Raw genomic sequence first — 15,917 nt, 5'->3', positions numbered from 1 at the left:
AACTTTGTTAGTCAAGTTTATTTTCACAACTGACTGACATACCTCAGTCTCAACCCACATATTATTCCAGACTTGGGCATCTGTTCAGATTGTTGTGATAAGCATGGGGGTTTAGGCACAGAAACTCATCTTTACATTTATTTACTATAAATCAAATCACATCTGTGTGCTTACACCTACACATATCACACAAATTATGGAATAGGTTAATTTCTGAAGTGAAAATATATTTGCTTGTATCAAGTGCCTGGATTTAAATAATCACAGAAGTATTTTATTTTGACTTTTCTACAACATACAAATAATAACAAACCTACTTTTCAGTTGTATTCTGAGGAATTAATCCTTCTAAGGACACAATCAGACATGTACAGAGCTGCTACACAGAGCTCCATGCACAGTCAGGGCCGAAGACATTTGGATGCTTTCAGTATTACTGAATAGGGAATGGAGAGCATTTGCTAGCATGCAAAATAAACCTTATATAATTATTTGCTTAGATTTATGTACAGCTAAGCATGTCCACAGTAGCTTACTGTTACCTTTGTAGTTAACTTTGAAGCCAATTGATCCCACACTTTCATCCGTTTGAAGGTGTAACCACATCTGACTGTTCATGCTCACAATTAAATCTGGTACAAAACTTCCCGTTAGTCTAGAAGAAAAACAAACAACAACAATATTTAATGAGAAAATCATCTGGATTTAAATATGAGTTTGTCACAGATACAAAATCCAGGTAAGGAAGCCTTGATTACAGCCTTCTGAGAACCAAAATATTCAAGTACAGAAAAATGAGTATGAGAAAATTAATAGTTCTTAACTGTTTGTGGTTTGCAACAGTAAATAATAAAATCAGATTAATTTTGTTTCACCTGTGCTATTGACACTTAGACTTGAGAGAGGAAAAAGATAGAATCTATTAATTTTTTAAAGAAAGATTTTTTTTTAATCACAGAATTTTACTGCTTTGTAATTATAGAATCATAAAACTGGAAGGGACCTCAAGACGTCATCTAGTCTAATCCCCCGTACTCATGGTAGGATTAAGTATTATCTAGATCATTCCTGACATGTGTTTGTCTAAACTGCTCTTAAAAATCTCCACTGCTGGAGATTCCACAACCTCCCGCCCTCCCATCAATTTATTCCAGTGCTTAATCACCCTGACAGTGAGGAAGTTTTTTTCCTAATGTGCAACCTAAACCTTTCTTGTTGCAATTTAAGCCCATTGCTTAAATTTTTAATCCCAATTTTCTTCACAATTTTTCTTCCTCCTCCTTGTAACAACCTTTTACATACCTGAAAATTGTTATCATGTCCCCTCTTAGTCTTCTCTTTTCCAAACTAAACAAACCTAATATTTTCAATCTTCCCTCATAGGTCATGTTTTCTAGACCTTTAATCATTTTTTATCACTATTCTCTGGACGTTCTCCAATTTGTTCACATCCTTCCTGAAATGTGGTGCCCAGAACTGGACACAATACTCCAACTGAGGCCTAATCAGTGCAGAGTAGAGCAGAAGAATTACTTCTCATGTCTTGCTTACAACACTTCTCCTAATACATCCCAGAAGGATGTTTGCTTTTTTTGCAACAGCATTACACTGTTGATTTATATTTATCTTGTGGTCCACTATGACCCTCAGATCCCTTTCCATAGTACTCCTTCCTAGGCAGTCATTTCCCATTTTGTATGTGTACAACTGATTGTTCCTTCCTAAATGGAGTACTTTGCATTTCTCCTTATTGAAATTCATCCTATTTACTTCAGACCATTTCTCCAGTTTGTTCAGATCATTTTGAATTTTAACCTATCCTCCAAAGCACTTGCAACCCCTCCCAGTTTGGTATCATCCACAAACTTTATAAGTGTACTCTGTATGGCATTATCTAAATCATTGATGAAGCTATTGAACAGAACCAGACCCAGAATTGATCCCTGCGAGACCCAAGCTGCCTTCCACTTTCAAAATCTCAATCAGTTCTTCCCTATTTGTGAAAATCAAATCTAGAACAGCCTCCCCCCTAGTAGTTTTTTCCACCTTCTGAACTAAAAAAAAAAAAAAAAAAAATGTCTCCAATACATTCCAAAAACTTATGGGATAATCTGTGCCCTGCTGTGTTATTTTCCCAACAGATGTCTTGGTGGTTAAAGTCCCCCATCACCACCAAGTCCTGTGCTTTGGATGATTTTGTTAGTTGTTTAAAAAAAGCCTCATCTACCTCTTCTTCCCAGTTATGTGGTCTGTAGTAGACCCAACCATGACATTCCCCTTGTTTTTTACCCCTTTTTTCCTTACCCAGAGACTTTCAACAAGTCTGTCTCCGATTTCCATCTCAATCTCAGTCCAAGTGTATACACTTTTACTACCATCCACCACCCAACTACAACCCACCCTGCAGAAATGTAAATGTCACAGCAAGAAAAGCTCTGGAAGGGTAAGGGTCCCTTCAGAAAATTGTCCTCAAGTCATTCATTTTTCTGGACATTCCATTCTACTGTTCCCTCCTATAGTCATAGTGATCAGTGTTTCCATCAACAGGGGAGATTCACAAGACTGGGTCAACCCTGCAGCAACTCTGCCTCTACCCTTGTTCTTTGTCCACTCCCTCTACCAGTCCCTTTGGTCTCCCTAGGATTGCCCCTACCATTACTCCCTCTGGGTCTTCTTTCTGTGGAGCATCTCATGAAGTAAAGTCTATCATTACAGGTTCTTATCTCTGTAATTTTGATGTATTTATTGAGTGTTAATTAATGCACTATGGGAGTCCCACTTCAGCCCTCTGTATAAATTGATCCCCTTCTTTTCATATGGTTTGCCCATAGGATTTTCTGCAACCCTAGGGCAGTCAGCAGTAACCCCTGTGCCTTTGCAATGGGGTGAGGGAAGGAGACCATGGGTTCCCCATTTATGTGATTTGCAAGAATCATTACTCAGGGTACCAAATGTGTTTAAATGATATAAGTGCCTTGAAAAATCCCAAAGCAAACTCATTTTAATTTCTCATGTAATAATCTCATATACAGTATACACACATTTTTCATAAAGTATATGAGTTTAATGTATTGTTATTGTTGTTGTTATTATTATTATTAGCTAGGTTACTGGTTTTTTTCAGTGTGGAAAATTCTGTGATATTTTACGGGTCGAATGACTGAATGATATAATACCCCCCCACCCAACATCCGTTACTAAGTCTGGTAATTTTGTCAAGTGTCCGTCATGCGACATGGTGTCCCTCTGAAGCATGGGGCCCCTCAAAGCACAGGGCCTGGGGCAATTGCCCCAGTCCATCCCACGGACGGGACGGCTCTGCTTGGGCACCACCAAAAATTATAGAAACCTGGTGCCCCTTTCAACCACTAGAACATACAATCTCTCCAGAGTAGGAACAAAACCTGAAGTAACTATCTCTTTTAAAAAGGGAAACCATTTATTTAGCTCATTTTAAGTTAAACTGTTTCATATCATTCTCAGTAAGAGACAATAAGAAAAAATAATCAATTTATGTTTGAACTCACGAGAGTATATGTTTCAGAAAAAAAAATCAATATTGATTTAAAAATTGCCAGTGGTAGAGAATCAATCACAACCATTATTAATTTGTTCCAGTGGTTAACTAGTCATTGGGCGAAAGAAAAAGAAAAAAGAGTGATTCCATATCTCAACAGTTAGGGTACTCACCTGGGAGTGGGAAGATTTTTGTTCAAATCCCTACTCCAAAGCAGGCAGAGTGGGGATTTGCACCCTGGTCTCCCACATCCTGGGTGAGAACTCTAACCACTGAGCTAAAAGTTGTAAGGGCAGCAGCAGAGTTTTGTGCAGGGCCTGATCTGTTATGCAACCTCTGAGACTGCCAACCAGATTGGGCCCCACAGGCAAGACTGGTGTGGGAGAATGCCTCATTTGATGATCTTGCATGGACTTAGACGTGAGCTAGGCACCCAGGCATTAGGACAGGGAGCTGTGCAGTGTCAGAATTTTAGGTGTATTGGGGACTTTAGTGGCAGAAACTTGGATGCCTAGGGACTTTAGGTGCTACAAGATTAGGAAGCAGCTAAGATCTACAATCTTTTGAATATCTACATTTTGGACTTAGGCACCTAAAGTGGCACTTAGGTGCCTAAATCCCTTTGTGGATATATCCCGAATGAAAACTGTTTTTGGCAGAATAGTAGACACCACTTCATTTTATAATATGTCTTTTTTTCTTTTCTTTTCTTTTTTTTTTAAACAGAATGTTTACTGAACAACTCTTTTTTTCCAAGTTGGCAAGAGTCTGCCTGTGAGAACAGATGGGTTGCAACTAACTTAGCTCAGTTTCCTTTCTCGAAAATGAAGCCAGGACCATTAGAAAGAGATCAGGCAATGTCTAGAAATTGTTTATCTCCTAAAAAGGGCATACAAAAATTATTTTCAAATTCAAGTCAATCATTGAAGCTGTGCTGGAGCTTCAAAATGGATTTAAAATACATACTGTAGCTAGTTTTAGAACTCTTCCCTGATCATCTTAGCCTGCTTCTGTTTAAATACTCTTTCTGTGAGAAATTCACCTCAGTTTCCCACATCTGTGTTCACAGATGGAGCTACTATAAAGACTATTGCCAGCACTGAACAAATAACTGCATGGCAGAAATTAAATAATTAATGTATTAAATGCTTATTCCTGCTACAAAAAGAATATATCTTGCCATGACTGGCAATTTCATAAACTACCAAATTAATAACAGGATGTCTCTCCACTAGAATAAGCATTGGTGGACTGGCCACCTCTAGATTTTGTCTCTGGTAGATGGCTGATTGTAGATTTTGGGAACAGCCATTGATAATTTCCAGACCTACATTTCATTTTGGTCTCAATGGAAAATATTTGTATAATATAGAACCATGGAAATTAGTACAAGTTCTGTTTAATCAATTCATTTTTTCCACATTGCTGGAAATCACCATTGTGCCCAAAATACCCAAACACTTTCATGGGGGAAAATGGCCCTAAACTTTCACAAGGTTTACCCCACTTCCATAAAATTAAAACATTGACAATTCATTTTTTTCACCTCTAGCACTTTCCTGAACGGCACTTTGCAAATTAGGAGCTAGATCCTCACCTGGTGTAATTATAGGCCCCATTGATTTCAATTAAACTACAAGAATTTACTCAAGTTGATGATCTGGACCCCAAGTGCTTTGGGTAATAAGTGTCTAGCGGTGCCTGGTATAATTAGTGGGTTCAGACACTGATAATCTTCCTAATTAGCCTTGGTAAAGTGGCAGGTAAACACGTCTAACAAGGATTTGATGGCAACGTTCGCTGGTAGGACCATGGACCATGCATTCTCACCGTATTATATAAAAATCTGCAGGAAGAAAAACAATTAAATTGTGTGTGTGTGTGTGTGTGTGTGTGTGTGTGTGTGTGTGTGTGTGTGTGTGTGTGAGAGAGAGTGAGAGAGTGAGAGAGAGAGAGAGAATGACCCAGGGTCCAGTCCCCCTGCTCCAATCACTCTTTTATTATTTATCTTCAGCGGAAAAAGCTTCAACAGGAGAGACTGAAGGAGCCCCACATTGGAATAACTCCACATTGGAATAACCCTACATCTGGAATAACCCTAGCTCTGTCATTACTCTCCTGCGAGGTGGAGACACCTGTTCAATTTTTTTTTTCTTACACTCTAGCAGAGATGGGGAAATTAAACCTGGGTCACTCCCAATCCAAGTGGGTGTGGTTAAAAATTACAAGGTGGGTACCACCACCTTCTCATCTTGGATTTTAAATGAGCCTCTAAGCATACCTGTGGGATGGAGCCCTGCACATGACTTAGGTGGCCAAATGCTTGTTTTTCCCTGTTTCATGAATCACTTTGAGGCTTAGGTGGGAGATGTGTGTCCGGATGCCTAAAGGGAGACAGCAGTGCACATGCCCAGAGGCAGAAACTTAGATGCCGAGGGAATTTTTACCCTGAAAAACAGGTGTTGAGTTTAGATGCCTACACGGTTCAGCAAGAGTTCAGCAAGGATCACAGTGGAGCCAAAACAGGGACACAGCCGCCTAAGTACTTTTGTGGATTCCACCCCAGGCTCTAAGTGGCCCAGACAGGAAAAGATTTACAATGTTCTAACATTCCCTAATTATCTACTGCCTTGACTTACATTGTTAATTCTTCCTGAGAGATTTTATACCTAGTGACTGCCACAAACCTTATTACAAAACAATTGATACTCAGACACTTGCGGAACAGAAACAATATCTATTTGTCAGATGTGACCAGTCATAACAAACCAACACATCTCAAAATTCAAGTATGATTTAAAAAAAAATAACCCATAGAACCTGCAAAATAATTTGAGGAAATCATGTTCTGGTCATCAACATCCTCTGAACTGAAAATATTCATTGCAATTTATTTGCTCAGCTCTCTTTTCACCACAACTTCCCTGTTATACTTTATGTTCATCCTTACTTAATAGAATATCATGACAATTTGAGTAATGCATTGATAAGAGAAAATGATACAGAGTTCATTCATATTCTTGACAGTTTCAATACTGTAATTTCATCATTCTTCAAAATATGCCTCACCATCAAATACTTTCTTGTAAAATATTAACACCTTTAATGAAACCAAACCAGTGCAGAATGGTTCACTACATTTGTCAAAATGTAAAAAATTGCTGCACTGTATCTGAATGTGTTACTGTAATTTAAGTGCCAAAGATGATAATACCAACACTTCGTTTAAATGGTATTAGAACTTTAATAAATGCTGTCTCCTCATATGAGGCAATGTGGTCCAGGTCAGTAGAAGCATGTGAGTTCTAATTCTGTCTCTTCTTGTGACTGCTGTGTGCTCTTGGGAATGTCATTTAACATCTGTGTCTCACTTTCCCTGTAGATAAAATGTGGATAATAATCTTACTTTCTAACTTTTCAAGATAATGTGAAATTGATGTACATACAGTCCTTTTAAGATATATATCACTATACAAATGTGATTGCATCGGAAATATTGAGGGCTTATCTACATGTAATGCTGACAGACCCCGGTCATTGGTGGGTAGGATTGAACCTGGGACCTCTGGAGCTTACTGCATGAGCCTCTACTGCATGAGCTAAAAGCCAGCTGCCTATAGAGTAGTCTCTCTCTCACCATACCCAGAAGGTGTGGGAGTTACATACTTCCCCTAGCTGAGGAAGCACATCCCGAGCTTCAGAGACCTCCCAGTTGAAATCCCGGATGAGCCCCCACTTTTAATGCCAACAAGACCTCGGTCATCAGTGGGGAGGATCAAACCAGGGACTGCTGGAACTTAGTGCATGAGCCTCTACAGCATGAGCTGTAAAAGCCAACTGGCTGTTAGCTAAGGCTGTAGAGCAGACTCATTTTATATGTCTAAGTCAGGGGTCTCAAACACGCAGACCGTGGGGTTATTTCCTGCGGCCCGCCAAGCTCCCCGTGCCCCCCCACTCCTCCATAGTTATTTCTTGCAGGCCGTGTACCCGCTCCTCTGCCTACCTCCAGGTGCTTCCTGCCACCAAACAGCTGTTTAGTGCTTTCCAGGAGGGACGAGGTAGGAGCAGGGAGCCACGTGCTCAGGGGAGGAGGCAGAGAAGAGGCAGGGAAGGGGCGGGGCCTCACGGAAGGAGTGGAGTGGGGGCGGGGGTGGGGATGTCAGTGATGCAGCCCTCGGGCCAATGTACTAGTCCTCATGTGGCCCTCTTGGTGATTTGAGTTTGAGATCCCTGCTCTAAGTGGCCTCAGTGCCACTAGATGCCACTCAGTGCCACTATTCAGAGAACACCATACCCAGGAGGTGTGTGTGTTACATACACATAGCTTTTGTGCTGATTTAAGTCTACAGGGTGAGTTACTATGCATCAAGCCAGTGAATCTACAGTGCACCATCTTGTCACACAGTAATATCCCAGATAGTGACATAAAGGAAGGAGTACAGAAAAGGGCCACAAATAATAGTTAGGGTTTACCTTATGATGAAAAGGGTAATATTGCTAAAGGAGAGTCATGATGAAAGTCTATAGATACTTGAAGTGTTTAAATGCAAAGGAGATAGAGTAAGATTCAAGGCTGTAATAATTAGGAGTAATTAGGTGAGCTTAAGAAAGGGAAAAATAAGGTGAATATCAAAAAATACCCTTCTGACATTGTGCACTATGATCTAGGAAGCTTTGCTATAGACTCCTAAGGGATGTGATAGAAGCCTTATTTCTCAGGACATTTAAAAACACTTTAAAACAAATGACTAGAAAATGTACTGTAAGGAGTAAACTTGCATTGACTTGGAGTGGACTAGATGTTCTAGAAGGTCTTTTCCATTTCTAACTGATTATTTATTTTGTTTGAACAATTATGTTTATTTTTCTCCAGGATCGAACTTTTATGTTTGATTCATTTTATACAGATACATCATACCCACTTGAGAAGCTACCATTTTGTTTTCCCAACACTTTCATTATATGAACTCCTACATTCAGAGTTTAAAACTCAGTTTTGAAAAATAATCAGAATGAAAGTTGGCACGTAAGGCCTCTGTTGAGAAGTGATTATTAAAAAGATATTTGTTTATAAAAATATTAACCCTTCTCCCCATTTGCACATTATTTATGCAGCTATTTGCAAAAGACCAATCTCTTATAAATTGAGTTGGGCAAATAACGGATTTTTTGGTTCATCTTCAATTTGGAAAATACCAGTAATTTTAAAAAAAATGTGCAGGTCAAATGAAATATTTTATCTCAAAATCAAAACATTTCAATTTTGACCATTTCCAAATGTTTCTGAATTTATAAAATAAATTAAAGGGAAATTTTGAACTAAAAAGTAGTTTCAAAGTGAAAAATCTAAAAGGTTTGGTTTTGAAAATATCAAAATGAAATGTTTTGATTTTTCACAATGGTTTTTCCACAACAATTTTGTGAAATGTTTCAATGTTGTGCATTTGTATTATTCACAGAAAAAAAAGAACTGGCCAAAAAGTTTCACTTATGATCTACTCATATGATCTTCTCTAAGCAACAAAATATTATCTTTATTTATTTTTAAAGAAAAATTAAATACTAAATTAAATGCATATCAGGGGCCTCATGAAAACAAATCACACACAATTTTTACCTCCTTTGGTCCAGATTATTACAATTGAAAAAACAAACAAAAACAAACAAATAAAGCAACACAAAGTAACAAAAGACAATTAATGCCTAGTTACACTGTTCTGCCCTTTTAAAAATATATGGAAATTAAGGTTAGAATAATTGTTGTACATTTGATGTCTTTTTAAACATTATTAATTAAATATAATTTTATGAACTTGGCTTCTTGGGACTGATCATCACAAGAGAGCCAAACACCATCAGCAGGTTAAGTAAATGAAAATCTGAGTCCAGGACTGAACAAACTGATTATTATAAAATAGATTTAGGTGTATAGATACTGTGGTGATGGGTGGCAGACTAAAACCCAAAGATAGACACTCACTAAATTGCCTGCAGTAGGTACCCAGGACTGCTGAAATCATAATATTAGATGGTTTAGGTAACAGTAATATTTAACAGGATCAGGAATTACAGAGATAATGTAACCTGTGTTCAGGGCTTACCTGTCATAGTCAGTGAGCTATAAAGGTTCCTATGGTTCATTTGCTGTCAAGATGGGCTTTTCAAGGGATATTATTGTAAAAGACAGTTACTTAAGCAGTACATTTTTCTGTCCATTCCCTTTCCTCTATATCACATTCACAATCTGACCACCCAGCCCTTGCAGAGAAACATAGTAACCCTGGGAAAACTGCATTGATAGGCTTATTTTTTGCAAAACAGAATGAGTCTGCCTGAAGAACTGGGGCTACGTTACTCTGTTTTAGCTCTCATGCCCATCTTCTTTCAAAACTAAGGTGGTAAATATGAACTAAAATACCTTATCCTATATGTCAGTCTTGAATAATTTGATGAGCTCCATAAGATTATTTTTCTGTTGGCATTATTCATCTCTCAGGTTACACGAGAATAGAATTTTGTCCAATCTATGCATCATTCAATAGCACCAGAAAATCCTATATTAAAGTAATTCTGCAAAGCATAGCAAATCAACCGAGACTTACACTTGCAGCACAGTTTTAGGATCACCAACTTCCCCTCCGTCACCAATTGTCAGTGTGTCGTAGCCAATCTCCAGATCAAATTCTTCAAAATTTATCTGAATAACCTAGTAGAAAAAAATATGCTCTTAAAAAGTAAGAAATTTCATTATGAGATGAGTGAATACAGATACCTTTCAAACAGCAAAAATAAAACAAAACCCCAGATAAGTAATAGCTACACATATTAGTGACATTTTATTTGATACTACCCTGTTGTTATTAACCTGCAAAATTGGTTAATGCAATATTCCATGAAAATAAAATTCTTTTTTATGTGGCACCAGTTTGCTGGCATGCTAGAAGTACCTATTATGTGGTTATTGTACTTTTTATATAGTACTGTAAAATTGTATTATATTTCCAATGTGGTACCTTCACAGGGCAACATAATTACTTACTGAGGGTGAAATTCACTCCTGCCCATATTAAATTTAATAATTTTGCTTTGTCCAGGAAATTCTGAAGAGATGAGGACATCATTTACACACTCCATGCCTACAATCAAGTTTTGGTGGTACAAAAAAGCCTTTGAAGACATTATTCCAGCCTATAGGTTAAACCTGTTACATATTTTTATGAACTTGTAAAAAAACATGACTTCCAAAGGTGAACATTTTGTTATGCCTGTGTCAAGGTTCCTTCCCCACGCTGAACTCTAGGGTACAGATGTGGGGACCTGCATGAAAACCTCCTAAGCTTACTTTTACCAGCTTAGGTTAAAACTTCCCCAAGGTACAAACTATTTTACCCTTTGCCCTTGGACTTCCACTGCCACCACCAAACGTTTATCTGGGTTTATTGGGAAAACATTGTTTGGAAATGTCTTCCCCCTCCCCCCCCCCGAAATCCTCCCAACCCTTGCACCCCACTTCCTGGGGAAGGTTTGGTAAAAATCCTCACCAATTTGCATAGGTGACCACAGACCCAAACCCTTGGATCTTAGAACAATGAAAAAAGCATTCAGTTCTTGAAAAGAAACATTTTAATAGAAGAAACAGTAAAAAGAATCACCTCTGTAAAATCAGGATGGTAAATACCTTACAGGGTAATTAGATTCAAAACACAGAGAATCCCTCTAGGCAAAACCTTAAGTTACAAAAAAGACACACAGACAGGAATATTCATTCTATTCAGCACAGCTTATTTTCTCAGCCATTTAAAGAAATCATAATCTAACGCATATCTAGCTAGATTACTTACCAAGTTCTAAGACTCCATTCCTGTTCTGTCCCCGGCAAAAGCATCACACAGACAGAGCCAGACTCCTTGTTTTTCTCCCTCCTCCCAGCTTTTGAAAGTATCTTGTCTCCTCATTGGTCATTTTGGTCAGGTGCCAGCGAGGTTATCCTAGCTTCTTAACCCTTTACAGGTGAAAGACTTTTTCGTCTGGCCAGGAGGGATTTTAAAGGTGTTTACTCTTCCCTTTATATTTATGACAGCCTGTGTATTCTAAACTCCAGTATGACAGATAGTTAACTATGTGCAGCATGCATGTTATATATTATGGAGAACAACTGTCAGCTCCATATTGAGTGATGAGATGAGTTTTGAACTTAAAGCAGTAATTCAACCACTTTGTTACATAAAAATGCAGCATACCTTCCCCATCAATTGCTTAAGCTACATTTTTTTTTTAAAAAAAGGAAATAACACAGGTACCTCAAACTTCCTATATAATTAAAAATAATTGAACTCTTGTGCAAAGGTTACATTTTAAGGTGTGTGGGTGTTTTTTTTGGGGGGAGGGGACTGGTTATGTATATATGGAGAAAGAGAACTGATAATTTCTCCTTCAGCAGCAGCTGTCAGATAATGTTCTGCTCCAAATGATTCCACAAGAAAAATGCCGTCTTTCAAAATGGCTGTCATCTTCCCATTGTTCTCAACAAAACTGAAGCCAGAGCTGCCCTTAGTTAGATGACTATTATGAAAAGGGCATATCTTTACCGTTGCTCTGAATGTGACTGAGTGTCCTCTCCTAGAATTATAGGGGCCACCAGCACTCCGAGACAGCTTGACTTCGTGCCTTTTAAGAGCATTTGGAGGTGGTGACCATTTTCAATAGGACTCCATGTGTTTTCTGAAGGAGATAATTTCATGCACCAAACCCCGCTGAGAGTAACTTTAAATGAAAAACAATGGGAAAAAATTACCTTTGACCCTAATTATTTTGTTTCAGAAGGTACCAAATCTATTCCAGAGAGAGGGCTGTAGGGAACAGAAAACAGGGGCATGTGTGTGCACATGCATCCATGGATTAATGTAGTAGCAGAAGAGGAAACTGATGTGTGTGTGGGGGAAGTGTAGTTGGAGGGAGGAGGAAAATTGGTATGTGTTTCAGGGAAATATAAAGGACAATAAGAACATAGGATTTCTGAGGGAATGCAGGGGATTATAGGACGGTGCAAGAGGCAGGGGAAATTTGCAGGACAAGAGCTTTACACTGCTCTGCCAAGCAAAGCAGCTTTAAACTCAGCTTCAGTGGCCAATATACTCTGTCTCATTTGGCTTTTCTAGAGTGGAGTAAAACAGCCAAAAAAAAAAGACAGTGAATCTGACCATAAAAGCTGAAAAATTAATGAACAGATTTGAAGTTGATACTTCATATCTTCAAATCATTAGAGATATCACTTGTTAACATTTTCATTGAGTTCCTCATTTATGGCTCATATATGCAATTTGTAAGTTAAAAAACCTTGGAAATTCCCAGACAAAAATATGTTAAGATTGAATTAAGATCAAGAATTCATATCAGCAATCTGGGGTAAAATACCTTATACAGCTATTGTAATTATCCAAAACCCAAGCATTATAAACTCAGGAAATAAACTGTTACCTATATGCACTGTAATTGTTCTTTGAGATGAAAAGGGGAGGGAGAATTGCTCATGGAATATAACAACAAGAACAACATTTTTCATTCTTCAAGTGGTTGCAAGCATTTATTTCACTCAGGTGACTCACACCCAGTACTGACAGGAGGAGGGGCTCAGAGTCTATTTAAACAATGACTTCAGTACTGCTTTACCAAAGTCTGCATCTGACCTAAATGCAGTGGTAACTACATAGCACTTGGTAAAAATATGTACTGAAGACCAAGTAGCAGACCTGCAAATGTCCAATATTGAAACATCACTGAGGAGAACTATCCACATTGTTTGGGCCCTAGTCAAATGAGCCCATAATCTTTATGGAGGTATGGTCTGAGCTACTTCAGATGCTGTCATAATGCAGGAAGTTATTCACCTGAAAATCATCTTTGCAGAGATAGCCTGACCCTTCATTTGATCCACACAGTAGACAAAAAGACCAGGTGATGCCTGAAAAGGCTTAGTTCTCTCTTGGTAAAATGCTAAGCACCATCTCATAAGCAATGTGTGAAGTCACTGTTCATCTGTATTTGAGTTCAGTTTAGGAAAGAACACCAGTAAGTAAATAATTTGATTAAGGTGAAACCACTTTCAACAAAAATTTTAGATATGATTGAAGGGCCACCTTATCATTGAAAGATTGCATATACAGGGATTCTGTGGTTAAGCCCTGCAGCTCACTTACTCTCCTTGCTGATGTTACAGCACAAGGAAGACTGTCTTCTGGCACAGGAGGGACAAAAGAGCAAGTTCCAAGGGCTCAAATGGAGGCCTCATATAAAGGCAGCTAAAGAGTGTTACGGTCCCACAAGGAAACGGATGACTCTTCTTAGAAATCTCATTACCATGGAGTTCAAGAAAATTGACTTGCCTTGGATGGACGGAGGAAACACCGAGTTGGCTGCTAAAGTGAACCCTTAACAAAATGAGTGAAAGACCAGAAGACTGAAGGCACAACAGGTACCCCGAAATGTCCCGAATTCAGGCTAGCATAAGCTGAATTTCCCAGGCTAGTGACCAAACTGAAAATTGCATCTACTAGGTCTACTTATCTGGCCAAATGGAAGGTTTCCTTCTATTAAGTAACGCTTATTGAATTGCTTCCAAACATCATTCCTCCTCTTCACCTATCCATGTAGCATCCATGCAGTGAGGTGCTGCTTGCCCTGACCATGGTTCTGGAACACTAAGTTGGGATAAAGAGGAAGAGATATTGGTGGTCAAACTGATAAACTGAAGAGATTGGAGAGCCAACAGTCTCAGCCAACCTGGTACAATGAGAATCAGCCTGGCATGATCCAGGTTCAGTTTGAAAATGGCAAGTGGATGATTTGGATTGGAGGGAAGGAATATAGAAGTTCTGATCCCCAAATCAGGTGGAAGACATACCTCAAGGAGCCAGGACCGAGGCCTGCTCAGGAGCAAAACCGATGACACTTCTTGTTTTTTTGTTGCAAACAGACTGATAGCCAGAATGCGCCATTCTCCTAAAATGGACCTCAACATTCTGTTCTCCACAGACCATTCTCAATCTCAATCCATAGGAAGTCTTGACAATCTATGAGAATGGTGTCTCAAAGCCCAGGGAGATTGAGAGGATGCCCCCAAGCTTAATCCTGACAACCCCTCCCCAAGTCATCCAAAGACAAACAGGGAGTCATCCCAGGTGGAGTGAGTAAACATCCAGCCTCATCTGAAGCTGAAAATGTCATTTGCATTGATGCCAAGGTTGATAAAGAAGTCAACATTTGAGGACTGGCAGGGGCATCACACTCCCACTCAATACCAAAACAGAAGATGGCACCAAACCCAGGATCAGGACCAATCCTGTAGATGTGGACTGTACCACAGTCATCTCAGTACTGAAGACAGTGACTGTGCCAACAGACCCTTCAGTACAGATAAGGAGGCAAACCTCAGATGCCCACTCTGAGGTGGTGCCGAAGATGATGCAGACAATTGAGACAAGTCTACAATTAATCCAGGCAGTGCTGAGGCTCACACAGGAGCAGCTCAATTTTCCTGAATAACTGGGGAGTCAGGAACAGAGAGGTCTGACGCTGCTTGGTACACCAGTAGCACGGAAACTGATGGTGCTGATGTCATCAGTACTGGATTCAACAGCTGTCCCAAGGATGGTATCAGAGTCAAATGGTGCAGCATCTAATTGATATCACCTTAGTACCAGAGAGCAGGCAGATGGCTCAGCTCCATCCTGCATACCGGAAGAATCAGAGTATCAGTCTGCACTCATCCTGGAAGAGGAGGATGAATCTCTCCGATCTCTGGAGAAGCTACGGTCCCTTTTGTGAGAACTTTTTCTCTGATTCTGAACTTGTCTGAGGGGCCAGACGATATGCAGAGATACTGGGTGCCGAAGAGGGCCTCATGGCCTGCTCATAAGTTACTGTTGAGAAGCAATTCCCTAGCCACCTGCATACTTTCCTTTCCTGAACGATTTGCATACGGATCATCTTTAAAAAATCAGTTAAATCCAACTTGCGACCACAAATATCAAAATGTCATAATCATATAGTTCTTGCCAGGTGCAGCTACAGGATAGATTTTGTCTGATTGTAATATTGGCTAAGGGATTCTCCATTAAAAAGAACCCAGGTAAATTGGCATCTTAGTTATTTTACATTGCCAGACTGGTGCAAAGCTGGACCCCAGTTCCAACTCCATCTGGCTCATAACAGCTAGGGCACCTGGCTTTTACAGGCAGGGATGGGGTAGAAGGAAGTATTTTTTTCCCTTTACAATGTTTCCAAAATAGTTTTTTATTATATATGTGGCATATAAATTAAAAACCCACCAATGAACCCCCTGGGCAGACATCATCTTCGCATCAAGGGATAATCGCATAAGGAAGAATAGATAACTCATACA

The 15,917-nt window shown here is 39.2% G+C and overlaps 1 protein-coding gene across 3 annotated transcripts in view; it reads right to left on the bottom strand.

Moving 5' to 3' along the window:
• CSMD3 (CUB and Sushi multiple domains 3) overlaps positions 1-15,917 on the bottom strand; it is a 1,168,908-nt gene that overhangs the window by 603,248 nt on the left and 549,743 nt on the right. For all 3 annotated transcript variants that reach the window (XM_077808852.1, XM_077808853.1, XM_077808854.1), the window contains 2 exons: positions 10,120-10,223; positions 543-655 (listed from right to left, as the gene is read on the bottom strand). In XM_077808852.1, the coding sequence (XP_077664978.1) occupies positions 543-655; positions 10,120-10,223 (217 nt within the window). The remainder of the gene's footprint in view (positions 1-542; positions 656-10,119; positions 10,224-15,917) is intronic.

Source organism: Eretmochelys imbricata, chromosome 2 (assembly GCF_965152235.1).
Source record: "Eretmochelys imbricata isolate rEreImb1 chromosome 2, rEreImb1.hap1, whole genome shotgun sequence".
In the NCBI taxonomy this organism is placed as follows: domain Eukaryota; kingdom Metazoa; phylum Chordata; order Testudines; family Cheloniidae; genus Eretmochelys; species Eretmochelys imbricata.
This window is presented reverse-complemented; position numbering and strand designations above follow the sequence as displayed.